The 21378-nt window shown below is 41.0% G+C and overlaps 3 protein-coding genes across 7 annotated transcripts; 2 read left to right on the forward strand and 1 right to left on the reverse strand.

Annotated features, from left to right (window-relative positions):
• The first annotated feature begins 229 nt into the window (after window positions 1–229).
• On the forward strand, window positions 230–9089 carry ctdspl3 (CTD (carboxy-terminal domain, RNA polymerase II, polypeptide A) small phosphatase like 3). 2 transcript variants are annotated; one of them, XM_042057918.1, is made up of 11 exons: window positions 230–535; window positions 1575–1701; window positions 1788–1928; window positions 2776–2884; window positions 4195–4306; window positions 6827–6913; window positions 7025–7087; window positions 7421–7500; window positions 7684–7810; window positions 7924–8019; window positions 8452–9089. In XM_042057918.1, exons 1-11 carry the CDS (start codon window positions 398–400, stop codon window positions 8515–8517), a joined length of 1146 nt encoding a protein of 381 aa, XP_041913852.1. In that variant the 5' UTR covers window positions 230–397; the 3' UTR covers window positions 8518–9089. The 2 variants fall into 2 exon arrangements, with proteins under 2 accessions (XP_041913852.1, XP_041913853.1); XM_042057919.1 differs by lacking the exon at window positions 230–535 and adding an exon at window positions 798–816.
• A 260-nt stretch (window positions 9090–9349) lies between these two features.
• On the forward strand, window positions 9350–13254 carry LOC121678334 (transmembrane protein 79-like). Its single transcript, XM_042057795.1, has 5 exons — window positions 9350–9559; window positions 10397–10678; window positions 11346–11879; window positions 12346–12559; window positions 12810–13254. Exons 2-5 carry the CDS (start codon window positions 10408–10410, stop codon window positions 13027–13029), a joined length of 1239 nt encoding a protein of 412 aa, XP_041913729.1. The 5' UTR covers window positions 9350–9559; window positions 10397–10407; the 3' UTR covers window positions 13030–13254.
• Window positions 13255–13370: 116 nt separating this feature from the next.
• On the reverse strand, window positions 13371–19269 carry LOC121678333 (furin-like). Of its 4 annotated transcripts, none has more exons than XM_042057793.1 (15): window positions 19218–19269; window positions 18808–18909; window positions 18218–18313; window positions 17854–17976; window positions 17648–17724; window positions 17468–17556; window positions 17172–17344; window positions 16567–16791; window positions 16218–16318; window positions 16017–16120; window positions 15161–15281; window positions 14818–14997; window positions 14598–14722; window positions 14391–14510; window positions 13371–14146 (listed from the first exon to the last, which is right to left on the reverse strand). In XM_042057793.1, the coding sequence occupies exons 2-15, from the start codon at window positions 18880–18882 to the stop codon at window positions 13905–13907; spliced, it is 1851 nt and encodes a 616-aa protein (XP_041913727.1). In that variant the 5' UTR covers window positions 18883–18909; window positions 19218–19269; the 3' UTR covers window positions 13371–13904. The 4 variants fall into 4 exon arrangements, with proteins under 4 accessions (XP_041913727.1, XP_041913725.1, XP_041913728.1 ...); XM_042057791.1 differs by having other exon boundaries at window positions 16567–16779; window positions 19060–19260; XM_042057794.1 differs by lacking the exon at window positions 19218–19269 and adding an exon at window positions 19030–19190.
• Window positions 19270–21378: the final 2109 nt, after the last annotated feature.

A 21378-nucleotide genomic window follows, 5' to 3' on the forward strand; every position in this document is an offset into this window, starting at 1 on the left:
CTTCGATTTCAATATCCCAGCCTTGAGGTTCTTTGTAACAGTGGGGTACAACATAGTGTTTTACATAAATTATTCTAATACAGGTTATTTTCATGCTTCTCAGATCTTTTTTCACCATGTTTACTATCGAGCATAATATTGACCGCTGCAACGTGACTGTCTCCTCACGTGGAGTCGGATAGGGTAAGTCTCCGCCCAGTAAAGACGTCTGTTGCCATGATACGCTGGCTGATAGACCAACCCCGGCAGATTTAAAAGACTAAAGAAAAAACAGTAGGGTAGCCATTAAGCCTAGAACGGATCTGGACGCCTCTTTAGCTAGCACTAATTCAAACGCCGGCCTTTTCTTTCTTTGTCGCATTGTATGATTAAACAATAGTAACAGCTTTTCCTAAATATGAGACTACGATCAAGAAGTATTGCTTTAGGGAGCGACTCACCTCAAACACCTAACATTACACCGTGTAATGTTAACCGTCGTCGAAGGCAAGCGTCCAAACGAGCATCGTCTGTCGAGAAACGGAATCATGTCAAGGTATATTAACAAGCTATATTAACTGAACAATGAGTCATAGTAGTGATTTTGTTATTAGCTGTACTTGCCCTCTGGTATTTCATTTGACGCTATCTTAGAACTTGGCGTAGAACTAGTTCTATGCTAACAACTAGAAACTTAGCATTGCTTAGACCTAGCCAACAGGACATTCGATGCATTTTGCTACGTAACGTTTTCGCTATTCTAGCATTGTTGTGATTTGTCCTAGCAGCTAACCCTAGGAGGCCCTCCGTGTCGAACCGTTTTAAAGTAACTTTAAAGTTAGTATTGCAAACCAACTACCTATAAGTAGTACAATTGGCCGTTCAAATTACGTTTGGTGGCGTTGATGTTAAGTTAAATATCTACATTATTCAACTGAAATTTGGAAAATGTGCGAAAGCGCCATCTAACGTTACAGTCTACGTTATGCTAACAGCTTAACTTCCTTGAAACTTATCCAAATGCTGATGTTCTGTTTGAACGAGTGTAGTAACACGTGAAATGAAATAATAGTTAAATAAATAAATAATCTCGGTATCTCTTGTAGGCCTAACGTTATGCTAATGCTGTTATGTTTACTTGACAACCACTTTGCTAAGCTATCATAATAGGGGAGTTCCGATACAGCCGTGTTATTACTAAGTATGCTAACGTTAACGTTAGCCACATAACGTTACGTGAATCCACGTTGCTGTTTGTGTAGAACAGACATCCAGATCAAAGAGTATAGATGCACTATAATCTTTGTTCAGACCAATTTTTTTGTTGCTGAGATGTTCTCTAGCCATTGCTGTTTGAGTGTCACGTGATGCGAAACTACCGCGCTGGTCGGATGGGCAGGGGAGGGGTCAAGTTAAAAGGATCAAATTGAATATAGGTCAGTGTCAAAAGCTTATATATACAGCCAATGGTCTGAAGTTAGGAGGTCGTTGTGTTTACTTATGTTGAATCCCGCGAGATTTGTCCACCAAACATCAGTACGGCTTTTTTCCTTGTTATGCCAACATCTAATTCCCCCCCCCCTTGCCAAATGCAGGAAGAGGAGCCCATACAGCTAGACTCCCCGGATATATTTGATGGCCATGATGTTCCAGTGGCTACTAGACGCGCCATGCCAAGAATGGGTGGCAGGAAAAGGGCCCTGGCTTTTGAGGAGAAAGAAGGTATGTTTTTGTTTGCTTAAAAAAAGGTGTAGGATCATTTACTGATTGGTCTTCTGATGATCTGTATGCTGTGTTTTTGCTTGAAGATGTGAACTTCCGAACTCCAGTTCGCGTACGAAGACTGGGTGCATTTGCCGAGAGTCAACCTGCCACACCCACACCTCTGTGCCCTACAGCACGGAACATCTATTCCCCCATTGTGCGGTTCCTCACCCCCACTAAAGAGAGTGAGTTCTTAACCAGCATCACTGGTTTTTGCTTTTATATATAAAAAAAAAACCAATGTAACTGTGGTATTAACTCATTGAGTGCCAAAAACGTAATATTACATTTTTATTTTTATTTTAATTTTTTTTTATTACGAAACTAGACACTCTTAACACACCGTATATGTGATTTTGGGAACTCTGTGATGAATGGAAATGAAATATGACGATCGAAAACTCATGAAAACGCAAGATCTGGACGTTTGATCTTAACTCGGCTTTTGATGGTTGCTGCTTTGTTTCGAATCAGTCACTGATTAGCCTATCAGTGACATGCACGCCAGGTCAAAATCAGGTAATTTATTTTCGTGGGTTTATCACTAGGTGGCAGGTCTCGTTAGATCTCTTCCCAGAAACTTTGCAGGCAACACTTTTCAGGTCATAAAAGACGCAATATCTCCATTTCTAGAAGAAGAAAAAAACAGGGATTTTGATAAACTAGCCACTGTTTAGCTTGGGATTTCTCAGGAACAGAGGCGTGTAGAAATACACTGTTTGCACCCACTGAGAGCTTAAAGTCTCACCTTTCAAACGAGCCATTGTATGTGTTCATAGCTACAACACAGAATATGCTGTGGCTGTACAAAAATCATCAACAATGTTCTAGATTGCTGGCACTCTAGGACAAAGCTTCCGAAAACAGCTTGGCATTCAATGAGTTAAGATGTTTCTACGTTTTATGTTCAAGTTGATTGACCTGTTGTATTTGTGAATTTGGAATAGTTGGGGATTGCATTAAAGGCACTGTGGTTGTGTAAGGGATTTGTTCCTGTGGGGTGATGTGCTGTCTGATCTGTGCTCTGTACAGATGTGGAGTCTCCCCGGGTGGCCCTGCTGAGTCCGGAGCCCTGCGTCTTTGCCTTTGGCACCTCTTCTCCTCTTGCCGAGGAGGAGGACGGTGATGAGGTCTTCAGCCCGTAAGTCTGTTTTCACTGCTTTGAATTAGCTATAGCTGACGTATTAGATTTTTTCAGTTCAACAGTATGTGTGAGTGTGTTCCCAACACATTTAGTTTCGGTGTTACCTGTGTTAAGGGGCAAATACGTGAAGATTAACTGAAGTTGTTAGATTATTTTTAGTGTAAATAATGGTCAGTTGACATGAAAAGATGTCATCTGCGCCTTAAGTCTAATTAAAGATGTTTCGCCTGGTGTGTAGCTTCAAAACAAAGCACAGTCAAAGTGTGGAAAAAGAAACCGCACACAGGCGCTGAATGATATCAAAAAATATATTAAAGTGCCGATAAGGTTTTCCAGGCCATGACCAAACAATAGGTGACAAACGTTTCGGCCTAGCCCATCATCAGTGTTTCCATTATTAAGCAGTCAAGAAATTGTCTGTTTCACTCATGACACCTCTGCTTGGCATCTACATTTCTGTTTTTTGCACATTTACATTAAATGTGCTGCAGTGGAATGCAACAATGTGTTAAAGAAGCATCACAGAGGTTTCTTTTGTGTAGAACTAGCAGTCGAGTTACCTAAAAAGCTTATTAAACAACACTGACAACCTCGTTGGCTCACATTTTTGTGGGGTGTTCTGACCCCAACCACAACTATGTACTGCACAGCCAGTGCTGCTAGTGGGAACAGCAGGTGTGTTAAAGGATAATTCTGGTATTTAGCACTTAGAAACCCTTTTCAGGTTTATTTTGGATGAACTAGAGTGGTGGACACCGAAATGTTGACGATGGGTCCTGTCTCGACTTTCTGACTCGTTTTGAATCGCCTTTGGCAGTTTCAGAGTGGCTGGCTATGGGCCTGCACAAACATGTCCTTAAAACAACCATTAATGTTTGTTTTCAAAACCGTGCAACTCACCTAGTGGTTTATATTAATTTGACAATGACACCCCGAGCTACCTCTTTCTGTAACAACAATTACCACCAACATGTGTGGCAATAAAATGCCTTATGTTGTCTTATAGTAGTTGCTGAAAAAAAAACATCACCGTGTACTAACACTTTATGTTTTTTTTGAGGGTTCATATTACAGAACAGACAGGTAGAGGATTTGGGGGAGCATTTTGCTAAATTAGACAAGAACTGTAATAGATAAAACTAGACTACACCTCAGTAGCAAATTATAGGCCAAAGCAAGAACTGTGTGACCACTGTAAATCTTCTTAATTGACTTCGAATTGATGTGCTCCACTAAATGCCTTGTTACTCATCCATGTTAATCCAAACTCCTCCTGCTATGAAAATATGCCTCTACGTTGTGTGCAGATTCACTTTCATCAAGAATATTCCGTCACTATCCCAACATTCAAGACCTACCATCAAAGACATACCACCGAAGACCAGAAGCACACCTCAAGCCACTCTAGTGCTGGATCTTGTGAGTTCTCTAAGCACTAGCCTTTTCTGTTGTTGGTGTAAAGATGTGTCAGAGGTCTTGTCCACATAGCATACCCTGTGTATGCTTACCACTCACAGATGGGTGAAATGCAGAAGACAAACTCCTGTGTGTATCAAACTGGCCACTTAAAAACTACTCATTATTCACATTTTATTACACGGCTCTTCAGAGTGCTGCAGAACGTTCCATTCACATGAATGGGCCTTCCCAACGTTCGGGCCTATGTTAAATCTACATAGATCACCGGCAAAGCATTTAATCACCGCTGTCAATGGCAACGGGTTTTGTGCTTCTGATTAATGTCTTTCATATCACTATGCAAGGACTGGAACTTCATTCAAACGTGAAAGCAGACGGTTGATCAGCAGCTGTGTTCTAAAGAATGTTTGATTCAAGTTCAGCAGCGTGTGTTGCGAACTAGGCCTATTTGTTTCTCAGCAAATGCCACGATGAACGGTAACAAATAGGCTAGGTTATGTAGGCTAAAGTCATATCGTGGGGAGTTTATTATTTCGTTTTGGCAAGTAGCCGTATAATAAGCGGGATAATGTATAGAACGCCGGTCATTACTGTGAAAATAAGTCCCTTCAGGGCGGAACAAGACCCCTCCACTGCGCGTCGGTGTCTGGTTCGCCCTGTCGGGACTTATTTTCCCAGTAATGACCGGCGTTCTATACATTATCCCTTACGTATAACGGTGCAGATGCATGACAGCGAAGCAGCGAGGCTTTGTGTTCTGTTCAGTTTCAATTTGGGCCAGGCGACGGTGACGTACAACAGCGAAGCGAGTGAAAAAGGTTGAGGAAAGCTGAATATTATACAAATGAGGAGTCAGTTTCATGGGTGGTTGTCAGTCAGATGTTTGTTGTCTCATTTGATGGTTGGAAAATTGCATGACTGCCATTGTTCAATCAGTTAATTTAATCAAAATAATAGCTTGGAGGGCTTTGTAAAGGGCTGCTGTTGTAATTTAGACATTTAATGAGGGGCTTAATTTGATGGAGTGTCAGTAGTGCTGGGCGGTATACCGGTTCACACCGTATACCGGTGTATATTTTCGTTATGATATGAATTTTTAATATACCGCCATACCGGTGTATTTGATTACACAACGTTTGGTGCCACTGCGAGGCATAGTGAGGGTAAACACAAAACACCATAAGGTTTTTCCCCTGAAGTATGACCCTTAAGGCTTAATTTATCCTTAGGTAAGGGGTTTATTTAAGGGTGTTGCACAGAATACCTTAAATTGTTTCTTTAGTTAAGGAAAAACGTTAAGGGATACTGCATTGAAAGGGATTTACCAAAGATCCTTGATTACTAGCTCCGGTTTAACCCTTTCTGGATTTACCTTCACGAAAATTCTGTTGAGATTGTTCAACAGCTGTAACTAGCTGGCTAGTAGGGGATGTCGTTAGTTAGCAACCCACTGAACACAGTGAAGTTTAATGTTCTTATCATTCATCTCACCTTAAGAATATTCGCTGAAATTATCCAGGTAGCAAGTAAAGCATGTTATAGACATGCACTGAGCAATACTAGCTGGCTAGTTAGAAATGATCCTGACTGTCATCAGTGCACCAAAACGAACTTTTTTGTTAATGTTTTGCCTAGCGAACCGAACCGAAGCTCATGGCAGGCTAACAAGAAAGACATCCACATCCACATGAAGTTAACGTTAGCCTACCACTAACGTCATGTAAACCACACAATAACAATAAGGCATGTTTCTGATGGGCCTATTTGACAGAGTAAGCATATTAGCAGAGAGGTTTTATTTTAAATTGTATAATTTTCAAAAAAGTATAATTATTGCAAGTTGCACTACTTTTTGTATTGGTTTTATACAAGATGTTTGTGAAATTTGCACAGTAAAAGTTCTGTATTTTGACTGCAATTGTCTTTGCATTCTGATTAGATTCTTCATTAGAATCATGAGTGGCTCTTTGTAAACAGCATAATTTTCTGGGGCCATGCAAAACTGCATTACCACTAATGTGGAGTTATTCTACACCATGACAGTGAAATAGACCATCCTTAGTCAGTGTACTGCAGCAATTCCTCTCTCAACCTGTAGAAAATGCTGTGAACATCTGATTATGCATGGGGGGGGGAAAATACCGTCATATACCGTGAAACCGTAAGAATTTTGATATACATTTTTGGTCATACCGCCCAGCACTAAGTGTCAGTTCTGATAAAAGACAAGTAACTGGATTGCCAACTAGCTGGCTTGTTAGCTAGTTCTGTCTGTAACATCGTCCCCACACATCACACCCACAGAGAGTGATGAAAGCATTTTGCTTCATTTGCATGTATCTGTACTGTAATGTACAATATGTATATTATGTATGATAGACATGTAAGCAGAAGGCCAAATACAAAATAATAATAATAAAAACTCTAGGCTAAATGAATACCAAATCTTGTGTATGTGTGTGCCCTCTATGGCTGTTTCTGAAAATTGTTTTGGATACTCAACTCCTTTTGCATTTTTAGGATGAAACACTCATGTTCAGCTCACTCAGTGTCATTGAGGATGCTCAATACACATTCCACACAAATTTTCAGGACAACAAATATAAAGTAAGTGGAAAAGGCTTGCCCCTTTCAACGATGATTATATTATATTATATTATATTATATTATATTATATTACATTACATGTCCTCAGTCTCATATTCTGTTTTCTTGCAGGTCTATGTGATCCTCAGGCCATATGTGAAAGAGTTTTTACAGGCCATGTCAAAACTCTTTGAGGTATAATTCTTTTCATAACTTACTCTAACTGCCTAAAGTAATTCCTTTAAAAGAAATCATAACCATAATGTCTGACCACTGTGCTATTTGTCACTGTCAAAACAGAGTGGTTAGGTCTGGAAGTGTTATTAGATGAAATTGCCTCAACTGTGGCTTAATATTTAGCCATTCGTCATCTCGCTACCTAGGTGGACAGACACAATTTTTTTTTTATTTCATCAACAAATTGTTTTTGTCTGTAAAAAGTTTATTTTTAAAAATGTGATTGTTCTGACACAAGTTTGTTATCCAAGAATCTTTGTATTAAAAAAGATTTTTCTTTTTCTCCTTTAGATGTTTATCTACACTTCAGCCAAGAAAGAATATGCTGAGAAAATTGTGGACATTTTGGACCCCAAGAGGAAGTTGTTTCGGTAAGATTGCCCTTTTTTAATCCACTGCCCGCTTACTTAGTGGTCAGCTTAAACTTCTGCACATTTAATTTACAATGAAATAAACTGAAACATATTACTCACTACTAATGAATGATTGTAGAGGTTGAAGGTTTCTTTGTTCTTGTGGAATTTGACATCATACAAAATGTTTGTCCCTCCTAGTCATCGCCTGTACCAAGAACACTGCTGCTGTGTTTTGGGACACTACGTGAAAGACCTGAGTGTGCTGGAGAGGGACCCAATGAGAACAGTCATCCTGGACAACGCTCCTCACACCTATCCATACCATGTACGTCTACTTCCACAACGAAGACCGTCTTCAGTGAAATTTCCGCTAAGTTGAGATGTATGAGAAGAGCGATCTAACACGATTTCCCCTTTGTGTTGATTTATCCTCTCCAGCTGATGAACATGATTCCCATAAAGAGCTGGTTTGGGGATGAGGACGACAGAGAACTTCAGAGGCTTATACCCCACCTGGAAAAACTAGCTGAAGCGGTATGTTTTATATTGTATAAGAAGACCGTTACACACTAAAATCTGTAATTTTCAGTAAAACACAGAATGCTGCAGTTAGCAACAACATTCACTGACACCATACGGTTACAAATAACATAAAATAGGACCAGCTCTGAAACTTCCGAAAGTTCCAGTCAGTGTGTCATTAAGAAATGTGATTGACACTCCTGATCACATTAGATTTTGTACTTGTAGCCAAAAGTCACAAATGTGTATCAGTAAATTTGAAGTCAGAGATTCTTTTTTATCAAATTAAAAACGGCTTATGCTCACATTTTTGTTACTATCACCTCAGTGTATTTGGTGCAAAACACATTTGCACACCTGTATTTAAAAATGTACAGACTTGGGTTGCAGAGGCCTTTCAACTTGTTTTATCTATGTTCACTGTGTTCATTTTTGCGTGCGTAGGGGGATGTTCGGGAGGTGCTGAAGAGAAGGACCGATCACTTCCACAGGCTCCTGTCTGAAGACTAACCTCTGAGCTCGACTCAGTGCTCCTCGCCGCTTCCATCTCTGCTAATCCCATTCGTCGTCACACACATGGACATGACTTTCCACATCACATTATGCAAACCTCTGTGCAGGAGGCAAACCAGGCTTCTTTTCTTTCACCTCTTTAAAGTCCCGGGACCCACGTTCTGGTTTCGTCCTTTTTCAGCCGTTCTTCATTCCAAGTTGAACGGCAAGAATGAATGAGTGAAAGAATGTTCATCACCTACCTTTTACCACAGTAATAATGGCCAACCTACATACTGATACTGAACAATAGACCAATGGCAAATCTCAGATTTGTATTTTGATGGCCAGCATTTAACTTTCCATGTCCATGTATGTGTGCAATAGAGGAGCTTCTAAGCAAAACGTGTATGGTTTTCATCCATTCATTTTGGAAAGGTTCATACATGGCACAGGCTTGTACATTTCATGTTTGTAATTTTTTGTAAATATTCATTCTACATGTGATTTATATTCTTTTAAAAAATTGCTATTTATCCCTTCATCCTTTATCCAGGCTTAATTTATACAATAAAAATCAGCATCCCTAATGATTGTCGAGTTTTTTTTCCCCGTTTCAAGTACACTACATGTAAAAGCCCATACATGTAATTGTACATTGATAAACAAAATTGTACCGCCACAGATTTGCTGAAGAAGAAAGTATGGTTTTGGTTGGTGTTGGTATCCAATCGGAGAAGGCTACCGAGAACGTCCCTGAGTATCTCTGCTCCGCATCGACTACACCAAACAGGCAGGGCAGTCTAAAGGGGGGGGGGGGGGTTACCAAATTACCGCCCAGCCGTAACGCAGTTATTCGTTCCATATGGTGTTTCTCTGTGTGTAGTATTCCGAACAACTGTGGGCGGGGGTTAAAGTGTAGTATTTTGTCTCTCTTGAAATTTGATTCAGAAGTTTGGGGAGTTTGCTGAGGAAAGAGAATAAGAAGCACACGGCGTAGACGAGAGAGATTATATTCCATGAGGAACTGGTTCCTTCTTTAATTCTTCTGAAGTTACATGTAAGTTTTAAAATGATTTGAACGAATATGCAAGACTTTTATTCTCTTTTATTTTGGAATTTGGAAACAGGCCACCTTTCTTGCCGAGAGAGAAAATGCTGAATTATCTGGTAGATACTTTTGAATAGCCGTAGAGCTACAAACAAAAGTAAACCAAAGGTAGGCTAGGTATTGCCCACTAAAGAATGGGCTACTCTGAGGTGAATTGTTCTTCAGCATATAATTAACCTTTAAGAGGCTATTGGATATTCAAATTAATTATAATCGTTTAAAATTCAGGGAAGGCTTCAAGAACTTTATGCAATGCAAATTACGATTCATGCTAAATTAAAGCATCCGTAGTAGATCCCAAGTTTCTTGACGGTATGTAGCCTATTGATGATGGCCTATATTGCAACAGCCTATGGTACCCTGAAACAATGAGACTCAAACTGATGAAGGCGTCGTAGCCTAATAAAAGAATCTAAGAGCTAGTCTGTTTCGCTATTTCGTTAAGAGAGCTTAAGCTACTCCACTATGCGTTATGAAAAGGCTGTTCTTAAGAATGTGGGTATCTTCTTACTATTCACAGAATGTGGATGTCTCAAACGTCGTTGCCCGCCACAATTGGCGCTGCCCCAGGGGGGAAATTCTAAAATTGAATTCCCAGATGTTCATATTGCACGACTCGGAAAGATCGTCTGAACACCCGTATGGTTGTCCTTTAGACAAACACTCCAAACAAGGCTTTAGAAATCCGAAGCTACCGACGGCATGGCAGCCACAGAAGGAATTTCCAGGCAACGAGGTGCTGGAAATATCAATCAAAAACCTAGTCTACGGTGTTTTATTTTCCAGGTGGCCCAACAATGACATCCACACGACGCACTGTCAACAATCAGCAAGGAAGTCAGGAAATCGAAAGTGTGAAGGAGTCCATCAATGACATAATAAATCAACTACAGGATATTGATCCTTCACGCCTCTCATTCTCTCCATTCCTCGACTTGGACACCCAGATTTCTTTGGCCCCTGTGTCTGACAGCCCAGAGTCTTCTGTGGAAGAGCTCCATTCTCCCACTCATTCCATACCTGGCTCTCAACTGTGTCTCCAAACTCAGGCTGCCGAGGACCATAATGGTAAGTGATGTTAACTCATGTTGTTAAAAAAAACACATTTGGTTTATTGGCAAAGTTATCTGTGTCCTCAAGATGTAATTTAAAAATAATTAGTGAAGTGAAAATGTCCTTGAATGTATCAAACCACATTAGGCCTATTTTTAGGGGGCTCCAGCTAATATTTAACCCAATTAAATCACTTAACTAAAGAGCCCCTAAGGGGACATGTGCAAAACATATATCGTTTGTGTGCTCACCAGAAAGTTTCAAGCGAGCACCAGAACTTCCAAGTGCTCAAAAATTGTGAGTTTCTGGTGTGCACAAGATAGTTTTGTGTGCTCACCAGAAACTTTTTCCCCTTAGGGGCTCCATACTTAACAATAGGGAAAATTATATTTGTGATATCTTAATGCTCAGTTTCAAGTTGAACATGGAGTTTTCATGTTAATACTGACATTTCCATTTCCCATTCCAAATATTCCATTTTAGAATTCAGTTCTGGCATGTTAATGTGTGACTGTGCAGAGGAGAACATGTCTGCTCACTGTGAGAAGATGCCTCTGTCAAGAACTATAAAAGACTGTATAATATGACCATATAACTTGTAGCAGCACTCTGTCTGAGTTCAGACATGTTATGGATCAATCTAATTTAGTAACCATATTCAAGTTTACTTTGTGCTTCATAGGACCCACTTACTTCAACGAACACCAGAAACCATATAATCACGTGGAGGAAACCACAGACGATCCTATCACCATGAACCTATCCCCTGTGTACCCGGCTGAAAGCACTCCTGAAAGGTTCCACATCCAACCACCTCCTCATGGACCTAACGGTCTACCCAGTGGGGGAGATGAACCATGGAGTCCATCAGGATCGAATCAGCTAGAGTCAACGATAGGAGAAAGCCATCCCCTTATCCAATCCCCACCAGAAGCCATTGAACTGGGCCTTTGGACTGCACCTGACCAGGATCACTGTGACGGGGGGTTGGCTCTTTCGGAGCACAAGAGTGGGTGCTGCTGCTGCAGCAGATGCTGCAAAAGTGGGCGGGTTCCAGCTCTCTGCTCAACTGTTGCCTGCCTTCTGTGTCTGCCAGGGATTCTGTACGCGCTATATTTATACGCCCCTGTAGAAGCACCTCTGTGCCCTGACACAACTAGCCGACTGGTCTTCACTCTCAGCTGCTGTGCAGTTGCTGCTGTTCCTATCTTGATTGGTGAGTTGGGTTTTGCTCTACACTTTAGACTTCAGCACCATGTACCAGATGTCCAGGGAGGGTAAAAGTGGCCCCTAACCACGGATTCAGGACTAATTTAACGTTTGGTCTTATTATGGGTATAGTTAGGCTGGGTAATGGGAAACTGATGGCAGATCTGTATTAAAGGGCGACTTGCGCCTGAAGGATGAACCTGAATGAGAGTGGACCATTTACTCTGGAATTACTCTACACTTGAAACAACACATGGATCAGCATGAAAGGACGAGAAGGCCGTCCTGCTAGGTTTCTAAATTCAAACACAGTAATTTCCTGGGCAAAAATAGGAAATAAAGGGCTGACGTTTTTTTTTTTCCTTTCTCTGCCCCACCCAACTTTCTTCTGTTGTTTAACTAACAATTACTTTCAGTGTCCACTACATGAGTCTTTGAGTCACATCAGTAATTAGCTTTTTCCTCTCCTCCAGCGATGCTGACTGCTGGTGTATGCCGGTTCTGCTCTGGTTCCTTGAGGCCTGTGGTGGAAAAGCCCAATTCTGCGGCTCTTGTGCAGGTCTTTGTGGTGGGCTCTGTGGTACAGCTGTTCCTCTACATCCTCAACCTACTCATCCTGGCCACCTTTTTGCCTCAGAACCAGCTGAGGATGATTCCAATCCTAGCTGGAGTCTTCATCGGAGGAAGGTTAGCATTTCTATGTTATGGTGGTATAGGTCTCAGTCAAGGTTAATGTAAAAAGTCTCCTTTACCCTTTAACCTTCGTCTGCACAGAAATATTTGTGAGAGCATCACTGAGCACATCTTAGCATTTTTGGTTGTGAGGAGGAGTTGACAGGACATATTCTTCTTTTTTTAATCATTAACACACCTTTCACAGGTCAAATCATACAACTAATCATGCCACTTGTACCCCTTCACCTTCTCTTACTCCAAGGATTATCTACTGGCTGTTACTTCACACCTGCAGCTCCTGGAGAGCATTTGGATCAGGACTCACCATCTTCCCTCTCCTCGCCGTGTTTGCTTTCAACATCTATTGTCTGTTTGACCTCAGCTCAAGGGACCTTTTCTTTGGGTCGCAGGATGTGTATGCTAACGACACCTGTCCCTCAGCCTGGCCCCAAAACATCTCCATGAGTCTTGGTGACACATAAGACACTAAAGGAGAGAGCGGGGAGCTCTCAAGAGTGTATGGGGGATGCTGCTGAACTCTGCTCCGTGATGGGGGGGGGGGGGGGGGGAAGCTTGCTCCAAATATATCCCATTCCTGTGGTTCACGATTCGGGTTAGCTTCAAGCTGCGCCAGTAAAAGCGAGCTCCAAGCCAGTAAATCCTTAAATTGTGTTTCGCTGCTCTTGTGCAGGACTGTTAATTTCAGTGTATGTTTATTGTGGATGCCTTTATGTAGCCAGTGCAGCTAGGAACATTTCTCTCAGTGTTTGTGGAAGGAGCGCTTTGAAGGATATTCTGATGGTTTCTTTGCGTGTCTTTTGTGCCCCGGCCTATTTTTAATACCCTTTGATATGCTGTACTGCAATTGAATGAATATGTTCCCCAACCCTCTAAATTTACATGCAAAAACCTTAATTTAACAAAAAAAAAAAAATAAACACTCATAAACTATTGTTTAAAACCTTGTTGTAGACAATAAAAACACTCCAGCACCAAAGAAAAAACGGCACCGCTACAAAAAAACACTTTGTTTGTTAATTGCCATAAACTAGAATAAGTCAAGCCTGTCTTCTCTCCTCAAGGAGGCCACTGAGAGTTGTGCTCTGGCCAGGTCTTGCTGCCTGGTCCTCCGTCACACTTACAATGACCATCTCCATATCCGAGGGCACATGGGTGCTCCTGCTGGTAATTCTGTTTCTGACACTGTCAGCCAGGTTTCTGAGCTGCGGTGCTGCTGAGGTCACCTGGCTGAGGCGGGGGGTGAACGTTCTGCTCCTCAGCCACGCCACCACTGTCATCAAGCACAGAACCAGTATGGGCTCCCCGATCATGATGCCCAACACTGCTGTTGTGCGGTTCATGCTCTCCTGCACCTGTAGTTGGGAGAGCTGCACATGCCCAGCTGGGGGTTGAAGGTGGAGTGAGGGGGACAGTCCAGGCAGTGGGTCCCCTCAGGGCCACTGCAGGTCTCACAGCTGCGGTGGCACGGCAGGCAGTGGCGCTGGGGATACGTGCTGCTGTTGCTGTCCAACTCGTAGAAGTGGGGAGGACAGGCCACCACACAGATGTTCTCAAAGATGTACAGTGGGTAGGGACAGTCTTTACCCAGGGAAAGGGGAGGAAAACATATCAAAGCTGATTTCTCTGACTATGCATTGAGGAATTTATAGAAGAACTGCTAAAATAAATGGAAGTACATTTGGGTTGTGTACAATTAATTTAATCTAGTTAAATTCAGATTACCTGTTGCCAGTTCCCACACTAAGTGGCAACACATACATCATTTACAATACATTCGTATCCATGTGTAGAGTTAAAAGTAGAGTTGACCATGTGTGACTACCTTTGCAGCTTCCATTGTTATTCCTCACAGTACACTGATGGATCATCGTCCGCTCCATGCGCCGTCCAAATATATGTTCATCAGTGCCATAAAGGTTAATGTGCAAATGTGTTAACTCCCCTATAAAAGAGCAAGATAGTCTTCCAAATCAGTCTGAATCTTTCTTTCACAGAATTATGGCCTGGTTTTAGGTTTTGACAAATTTACCGATGTTGTGGCGGTCGCCAGTATTTCTTATTATGAGTGACCAGACTCCAGTGGGATCTTCATCCCAGCATCTGGTGCTCATGAAGTTCCAACCAGAGAATCCAGCGCTGGATCGATCAAAATGTCTGGGGGATTTACAATGGTTATGGTCTAGTCCACTTGGTGAAGTCCTTGTTTTGTTTATTTATGGAAAGGTGAATATTTATTTGGCTGAGACTACCTCCTGGTGAGCAGGTTGGAGGGAGTTCCTGCGGGAGATAAAAGTGTGATGGTGAGGTCTCCACGATGCACATGTTTCAATGAGAGCTGTGCCTGAACATGCTCCAAGGACCTGATGCGATTCCTATCCCATCTGCACGCTGTCTCATTCCAACTGATGCGGAGATAATGGCCAATCTTGCTGAAGGGAAAAAGCACAATGCAAACTATGATGCCCCACATAGCAAAAGTGAGTTTATATCGAACAAAATGCATTTGGGCCTAAACCTCTAGGTTTTGAAAGCAATGTGTTATTGTTCATGGTGACCTTTCTATGAAATGCAAATAGGAGACTGAAATCTTACACGGGCATATCTTTGAGAATCACGTGCTGGCACTTCTTCTGTGAATTCACTGCACTCCAATTTCTGGCCAAACCCACCAACTTTCCAGCATCCAAAAGTCCATACCCATAGTAATGGCTGACTAAAAACAAACACCATCGCAAACAAGCATAACTCATATTTCATACCAAGTTTCAAACCAAGTATCACATCACATGTATGACTATCATGCATAACCACATCTTTAGGGGAAGTATATGTATAGACTAAATAAATGATTAACCTAAAAAATTCAAAACAATACAATGTTGCTCTTGACTTCAAACTCATTTTGATGCTACGCTGACTTACAACAGGGAGAATGGAGTCTCTGACATTGCGGAATTAATGTTATCGCATTATAAAACAAATTAATGTTATCACATTATACAATGTTGTTCTCGCAGGTAGGAGCATGACCCTTTCAGTCGGTTTTAAGCTAATTGGGTAACTCTTCACCACACATTTTGATGCTACGCTGACTTACAACGCGGAGAATGGAGTCTCTGACATTGCGGAATTAATGTTATCGCATTATAAAACAAATGAATGTAGTTGCAATATACAACGTTGTTATCGCAGGTAGGAGCATGACCCTTTCAGTTGGTTTTAAACTAATTGGGTAACTCTTCACCACTACTTAAACAGGTTATTTAATAGCTACAAGGACAAGGAATTTGGTTTTGATACATTCTTGCAGCACATTCACACATGGACAACAATAGACATCAAGGTGAGAATATTTTAAAAGAATAGGCACTAAGGTGAGGATTTCTTAAAATAATTGTTTTGTCTTCATGGTACCGGTACTAATTTATCAGATAAAAGAAGCCCTCACCATTTCTCCCTGCTCCATTCACTGTCCAGTCTTCTGCCTTCAGATTGTGGCGTCTGGATGCTCGTACAACTAGGTGTTGCACATCACGCCAGGTAAGTGTGGGGCTATGGGTGAAAGAAATAAAAAAGGATGAACTACCCAACTGAGCCAAACTGAACTGCTCTCAGTTATAGCATTGCAAAACCAAAATTAAGCCACTACTTTGCTTCTAAAGCCAGAGCGATGATCCCAGCTGCTAAGGGGGCTGAAGCTGATGTTCCAGTGTGGTCAGTGGTACAAGCCCCATTCAGGTCTGTTGTCACCTGGACAGTCGAGCAGTATAAAAATACATATGTTAATACTAATATTAACATATTAGTATTACACATGTTAATACATATGTTAATACTAATATGCTAATACTATCATTTGAAAAACAGATTGTGATTTTAATTTAGGAAATGTATGTAGATACGAGGTGTGCTTAAAATATTAAACCTACAGTACATAATAATTAAACATATGCTAAAATGTGTATATATATAGGGTCATACCAGACTGAGGTTCTTACAATTCTCTCTTGGTTGCCATTACCCCCGCTATAAGTTGTGGTCAGCACTGCTGCACAGGGTTCACTGTAGCTGGGCACATCTGCCCTATTTGTGGTGCTACTGATGGCCACTGTGTATATGCTGTTGACATAACCATCGCAGTTGCAGTTGTCCATGTTCATGCCACCATTCCCAGAGGCCCAAATGAAAATGGAACCCAGGCCGCCACGGCCCTGCAGTGCAAGCTTTTCATGTTAACTCAGTATGGAAACAGAGAGTCTGGAAACCATATAATCAGTTGGGTATGCCAGCGAAAAGACAGATGATGTTGTCACTTTTGAGTCAAAATGGGGATGCTCTGAACATTTGACCTGTGATTTCTCTCAAAAACAACATTGTGGTGCCAGATAAAAATTTAAGTGGGCTAGCCGTAACCAAATGACCAAAAGACTACTCACATTGAAACAAGGCTCTAATTCCAAACAGCTGAAAGACACTCACATGTACTTAACAACTACTTTAGCTACAAAATCTAAGCAGGCAGTATTACAGAAGTTCCAAATATAGAATATTTTCTTTGATGTGAAATCTAACTGACTTAGAAAGAGCCCGAATGAAGCCATACCTGGCTCACTCCTCTGATGAGGGCCTCCTGAGACAGCAACCCTGGCCCATCTACTACTGAACCAGTGTCTGGTGGGCCCCAACTGCTGCTGTAGATGTCAATGTGATGCTGATTAAAGATGAGAGATTTGGCCTCTATCAAGTCGGTCACATCCCCATCCAACATCCGTATACCTAAACAAAGCAGCACAAGCGTAGCGTTATATCAGATGCTGCGAACATAATGGCCACTCAGAGAGCATAATTGAGGACAGGCAAATTATGCAAAATGCTGTCGCTCAAGCAGTTACCACATGCCTCCGATTTTAGCGTGATATGCCACACCGACACCACACACACTGTTATTTGCTACAGATGCAATCTGTCCAGCGCATCTCGTTCCATGCCTGGGAAGTAGAAAATATGAGTACATTTTCACAATCTCTGCAGGCTAATTTTAAGCACCAATTCTATAATATTCAGAGGGAGAATATTTACCTGTTCCTTTTGTAAAGTGTACGATGTGGGTCAGGGTTTGGATCAATGTCATTAATATCATAGCTAGCTGCAGGATCCTTTATAAACACATATAGGCATAAAAAGAGTTAATAAAAATGACAAGTACTTTTAATTGTTTGGCAAAGAGTGCATGATACTAGTTTCTAAATTGGTTCAATGTGCAGGTGCATGACTTGCAAGCTCACATAATTTCCAGCAAGATCCTGGTGGTTTTTCTCAATCCCATCATCCAGTACTGACACAACCACACCCTTGCCTGTGTACCCACGAGTCCATGCTGCCACAATATTGTGACCAAATGATTCACTCTGGAAATATATATGCCTTAGGTATTAGCATTCCTCAAAGTGTCAGTCATCTAGTTTCCTATGCTGTGGTTGACTGAGAGTTAAAATTAAAATTAGGAACTGAGGAATTACAGGCCCAATTGACAGCAAACTCTCAAGGGTTGCTGATGAACAGCTAAGGGAAGATGAACATGTTGAAATGTATACATTATTTGAAACTATATAGCTAAACTGCAATAGCATCTATAAAGGTGATATGTACCAGATGCCACTGCTTATGGAATAAAGGATCACTGGGGGGTATGAATGAGTGTCGTTTCTTCCTGGACTTTCCTGACTGCTGTGCAAACCAGATAATCTGCAGCATAGAGTTAAACAGATAACATGATGAATGAGCCAGCCCTCTATACAATCATGGTCTTAACTAATTATATTATATAATATTTCAATTATATAATTTACTATTATATTTCAAACACAGAAACAAACCCTAGCACCGACAACCATAGGCTGTGGATATAATAATCTAGTAAATTATTGTTGGCCAATTAACATTTAGTCTTGCAGTTTTATAGCCTAAAGACAGACCCTTTACAACAAAAATCCTGCGTGTGACAAAAAAAAACTGAAGTTGTACTGCAGAAAACAGCTTGTTATTAGCCTAGTTATTATTATAAATTATTTTTGTAAGAGCTAGTATGCCTATTGTTGTAGCCTAATAACATGCAAAAAATGCTGCCCATCTGCTAGCCTTTTAGGCTGTCACTGATAAAATATATATATATATATATATATATTATACTTAAAATGAATTCAATTCCATAGGCCTACTTTAATTTCAAATAATCTCACCATTGGATCCTTCCTCAGTCGCACACTGTGCAAGTGAGTTTGAAACGACTGCTTTAACACTGCCCTTTGCTTCATGTGATAGTAATTGCTGTCTGTAAATATCTGCATAACACAATAATAGCATTCATTATGGGATATGGCTAAACTCAAATGTTAGCCAACATCAGTGAAAAGAAAAAACGAGCCAACATCAGTGAAAAGAAAAAACGCTACAACGCTAACGTAGCATGCCTATCTTGTGCTTAAGAATACTTTTCCCATATTGATAAATCCATATTTTCTTGAAATCCTCTCAACAGACTCGGCGGAAGTCCCCGCCAACTGAACAGCCCAATTATTTGTGTAAAAATCTGCAGTGAGACAAATATTACATAAGCAAGCTGAAAACAAAAGGTGGTAAAAAGGCCTACTGTTCATGGCGGCCTTTAGGTAACTTTGTATTTCTCTACGCGACGATTGCCATGACAACAGCGTTACCGGGGACCAAAGATTCTAGACTGCCTGACTAGCCTAGCCTGACGATTCAGACCCACATTAAAATGTAGGTCTGGGCTAGGGTTGCCACATTTGATTTGTGAAAACCCGGGACAAAAAAAAGTTATGATTTTTATTAATGTTAAATGCCTTTAATTATACTATGCCTATTACTGGTTTTAAATAATAATTTATTAACAAATGCTGCAAATGTTTAACTATAAATGGTGCATTCATTGATCACTTTAAGGTTGCTGAGTCTAAACGGTTCTAATGCCCTTTCACCAGCTTTTTTAAGATATAAGGCTAATACATAAAACATTAACAATACTATGCATAATATTAAGTTGTTAGCCTACCGACTCCGAAAAGTTACCCATTTTCACCCTGTCGGCGTAGTGTAGGCCTGTGTAGGCCTATCTCTTTTTCTTCGCCGCTGGCCCTGACTTTGATTGTAGGCCTATACTCCTCTAACCTGACCCTAGCCAGATGAATTTCGCTCCGCCTAGCTCCACTCATCCATCTGGAACCTATCCATTGAAGTGTTGCTTCCGAAGGCTGGGCCTAATCAAAAAATGCTTGCATGATTGAATAAGCCACTTGTCTGTCATCTATTGACGTGCTACTTCAACCACTCACATCGAAGCCAACCCGTAACGCTAATAAGTCTCACAGTCGCTTCTACGCTATGTCACATCTATGAAACTCCCGCCCTGCGTCCTGATTGGCTGTACCATAAAATCGGTTGCAGAAATCACTCTCAATGGAAGAGGTCCCAGATGGATGTGAGCTAGGCGGAGCTAAGCGAAACGAAATTCATCTGGCTAGGGTCAGGTTAATACTCCTCCGTCTCGTGCCCCATTTTATCAAACCAAATCTAACCGAATTTTTTTTTTTTTTTACTAGGCTACCCTCTCTGTTGCCTACCCGCACGCACTCACTCTCTTCGACATGCTTGCTGCGCGCGGCCGGTAGGCCCTAGTTGTTAGATGACGCTGATGGTTAAGGTAAACTTTCGTTTTGCAGGTCTGCATTACAAACAATCAAATAAGCGCATGCCTGCCTCCGACAGCAGGATACAATCAAGATAATTTAAGAAAAGTAGTAGGATTGCAGGAGCGCGGAACGTAGGTTTTATTGAAAGTAAAACACACTGTTCACCAACAACAACATCCATCTTATTTGTTTTCAAGTAGCAGGGAATTCAAGCCAAACCGTTGCAACTCTGCCATCAATCATTATGTTAAGCCCGCCTAACGACTCTATACACGATTTGATTGGCCTGATAGAAATTTCATTTTTCGAGCTCACAAGTCAACGGAGAGTTGCTAGACTAGCCCTGGCAGCAAATGTAATTTGCTGCCGCTAGGGTGCGTCTAGATTTCTAGGCTATGACTAGCCAGCTCTGTTCTAGAATCTTTGCTAGCCAGGGCCCTTTCCTGTTTATGGCCAGAGCAGGGGAACTTGCAAGATCTTTGATAGCAAGTAACGAGATTGGTTATGAAATGGCCATCGCTGTCTTATAACATTAACATGAGTTACAAAGTTGCAAAATGCTGGCTGTGACGTTAGCTATGATTCTAACTTCCTGTCATTTAGCGATAACACATTCGCAGAGCCCGTCTACAAATTCTCTGATATAGTTTTTTTTTTTGGTTGCAATATTTTAACATAACTATAAAACAAAAAAAAACAAAAAAAACTTGAATCTTCAAAAAAGAAAAAAAAAGAAAAATAAAGAAAGAAAACTTGAAGATCTGACAGGGACTGATTTAAAGGTCACGTATGGCAAGCGATATTTTAACATTTACCCGCTAAGTTTGACTATCTGGAATTATGGTTATGGTTATGGTTATGGATTTAGCAGACGCCTTTAACATTAACATTGTAGATATCAACAACGTCTTTCTGACTAGTCGCAATTACATTTTGGATAGTTGGAATTGTCATTCAAGATATCTGTAACATAATTGTGACTAGTTGAAACATCAGACATATGTGTAATTTAGTTTTGACTAGGCAAAACTGAATTAGGCTACAGATATCTGTCATCACGTCATTGAAAACAACATTCAACTCGTCACACATTTTAAATGA

Source organism: Alosa sapidissima, chromosome 12 (genome assembly GCF_018492685.1).
Source record: "Alosa sapidissima isolate fAloSap1 chromosome 12, fAloSap1.pri, whole genome shotgun sequence".
Taxonomy (NCBI): Eukaryota; Metazoa; Chordata; class Actinopteri; order Clupeiformes; family Clupeidae; genus Alosa; species Alosa sapidissima.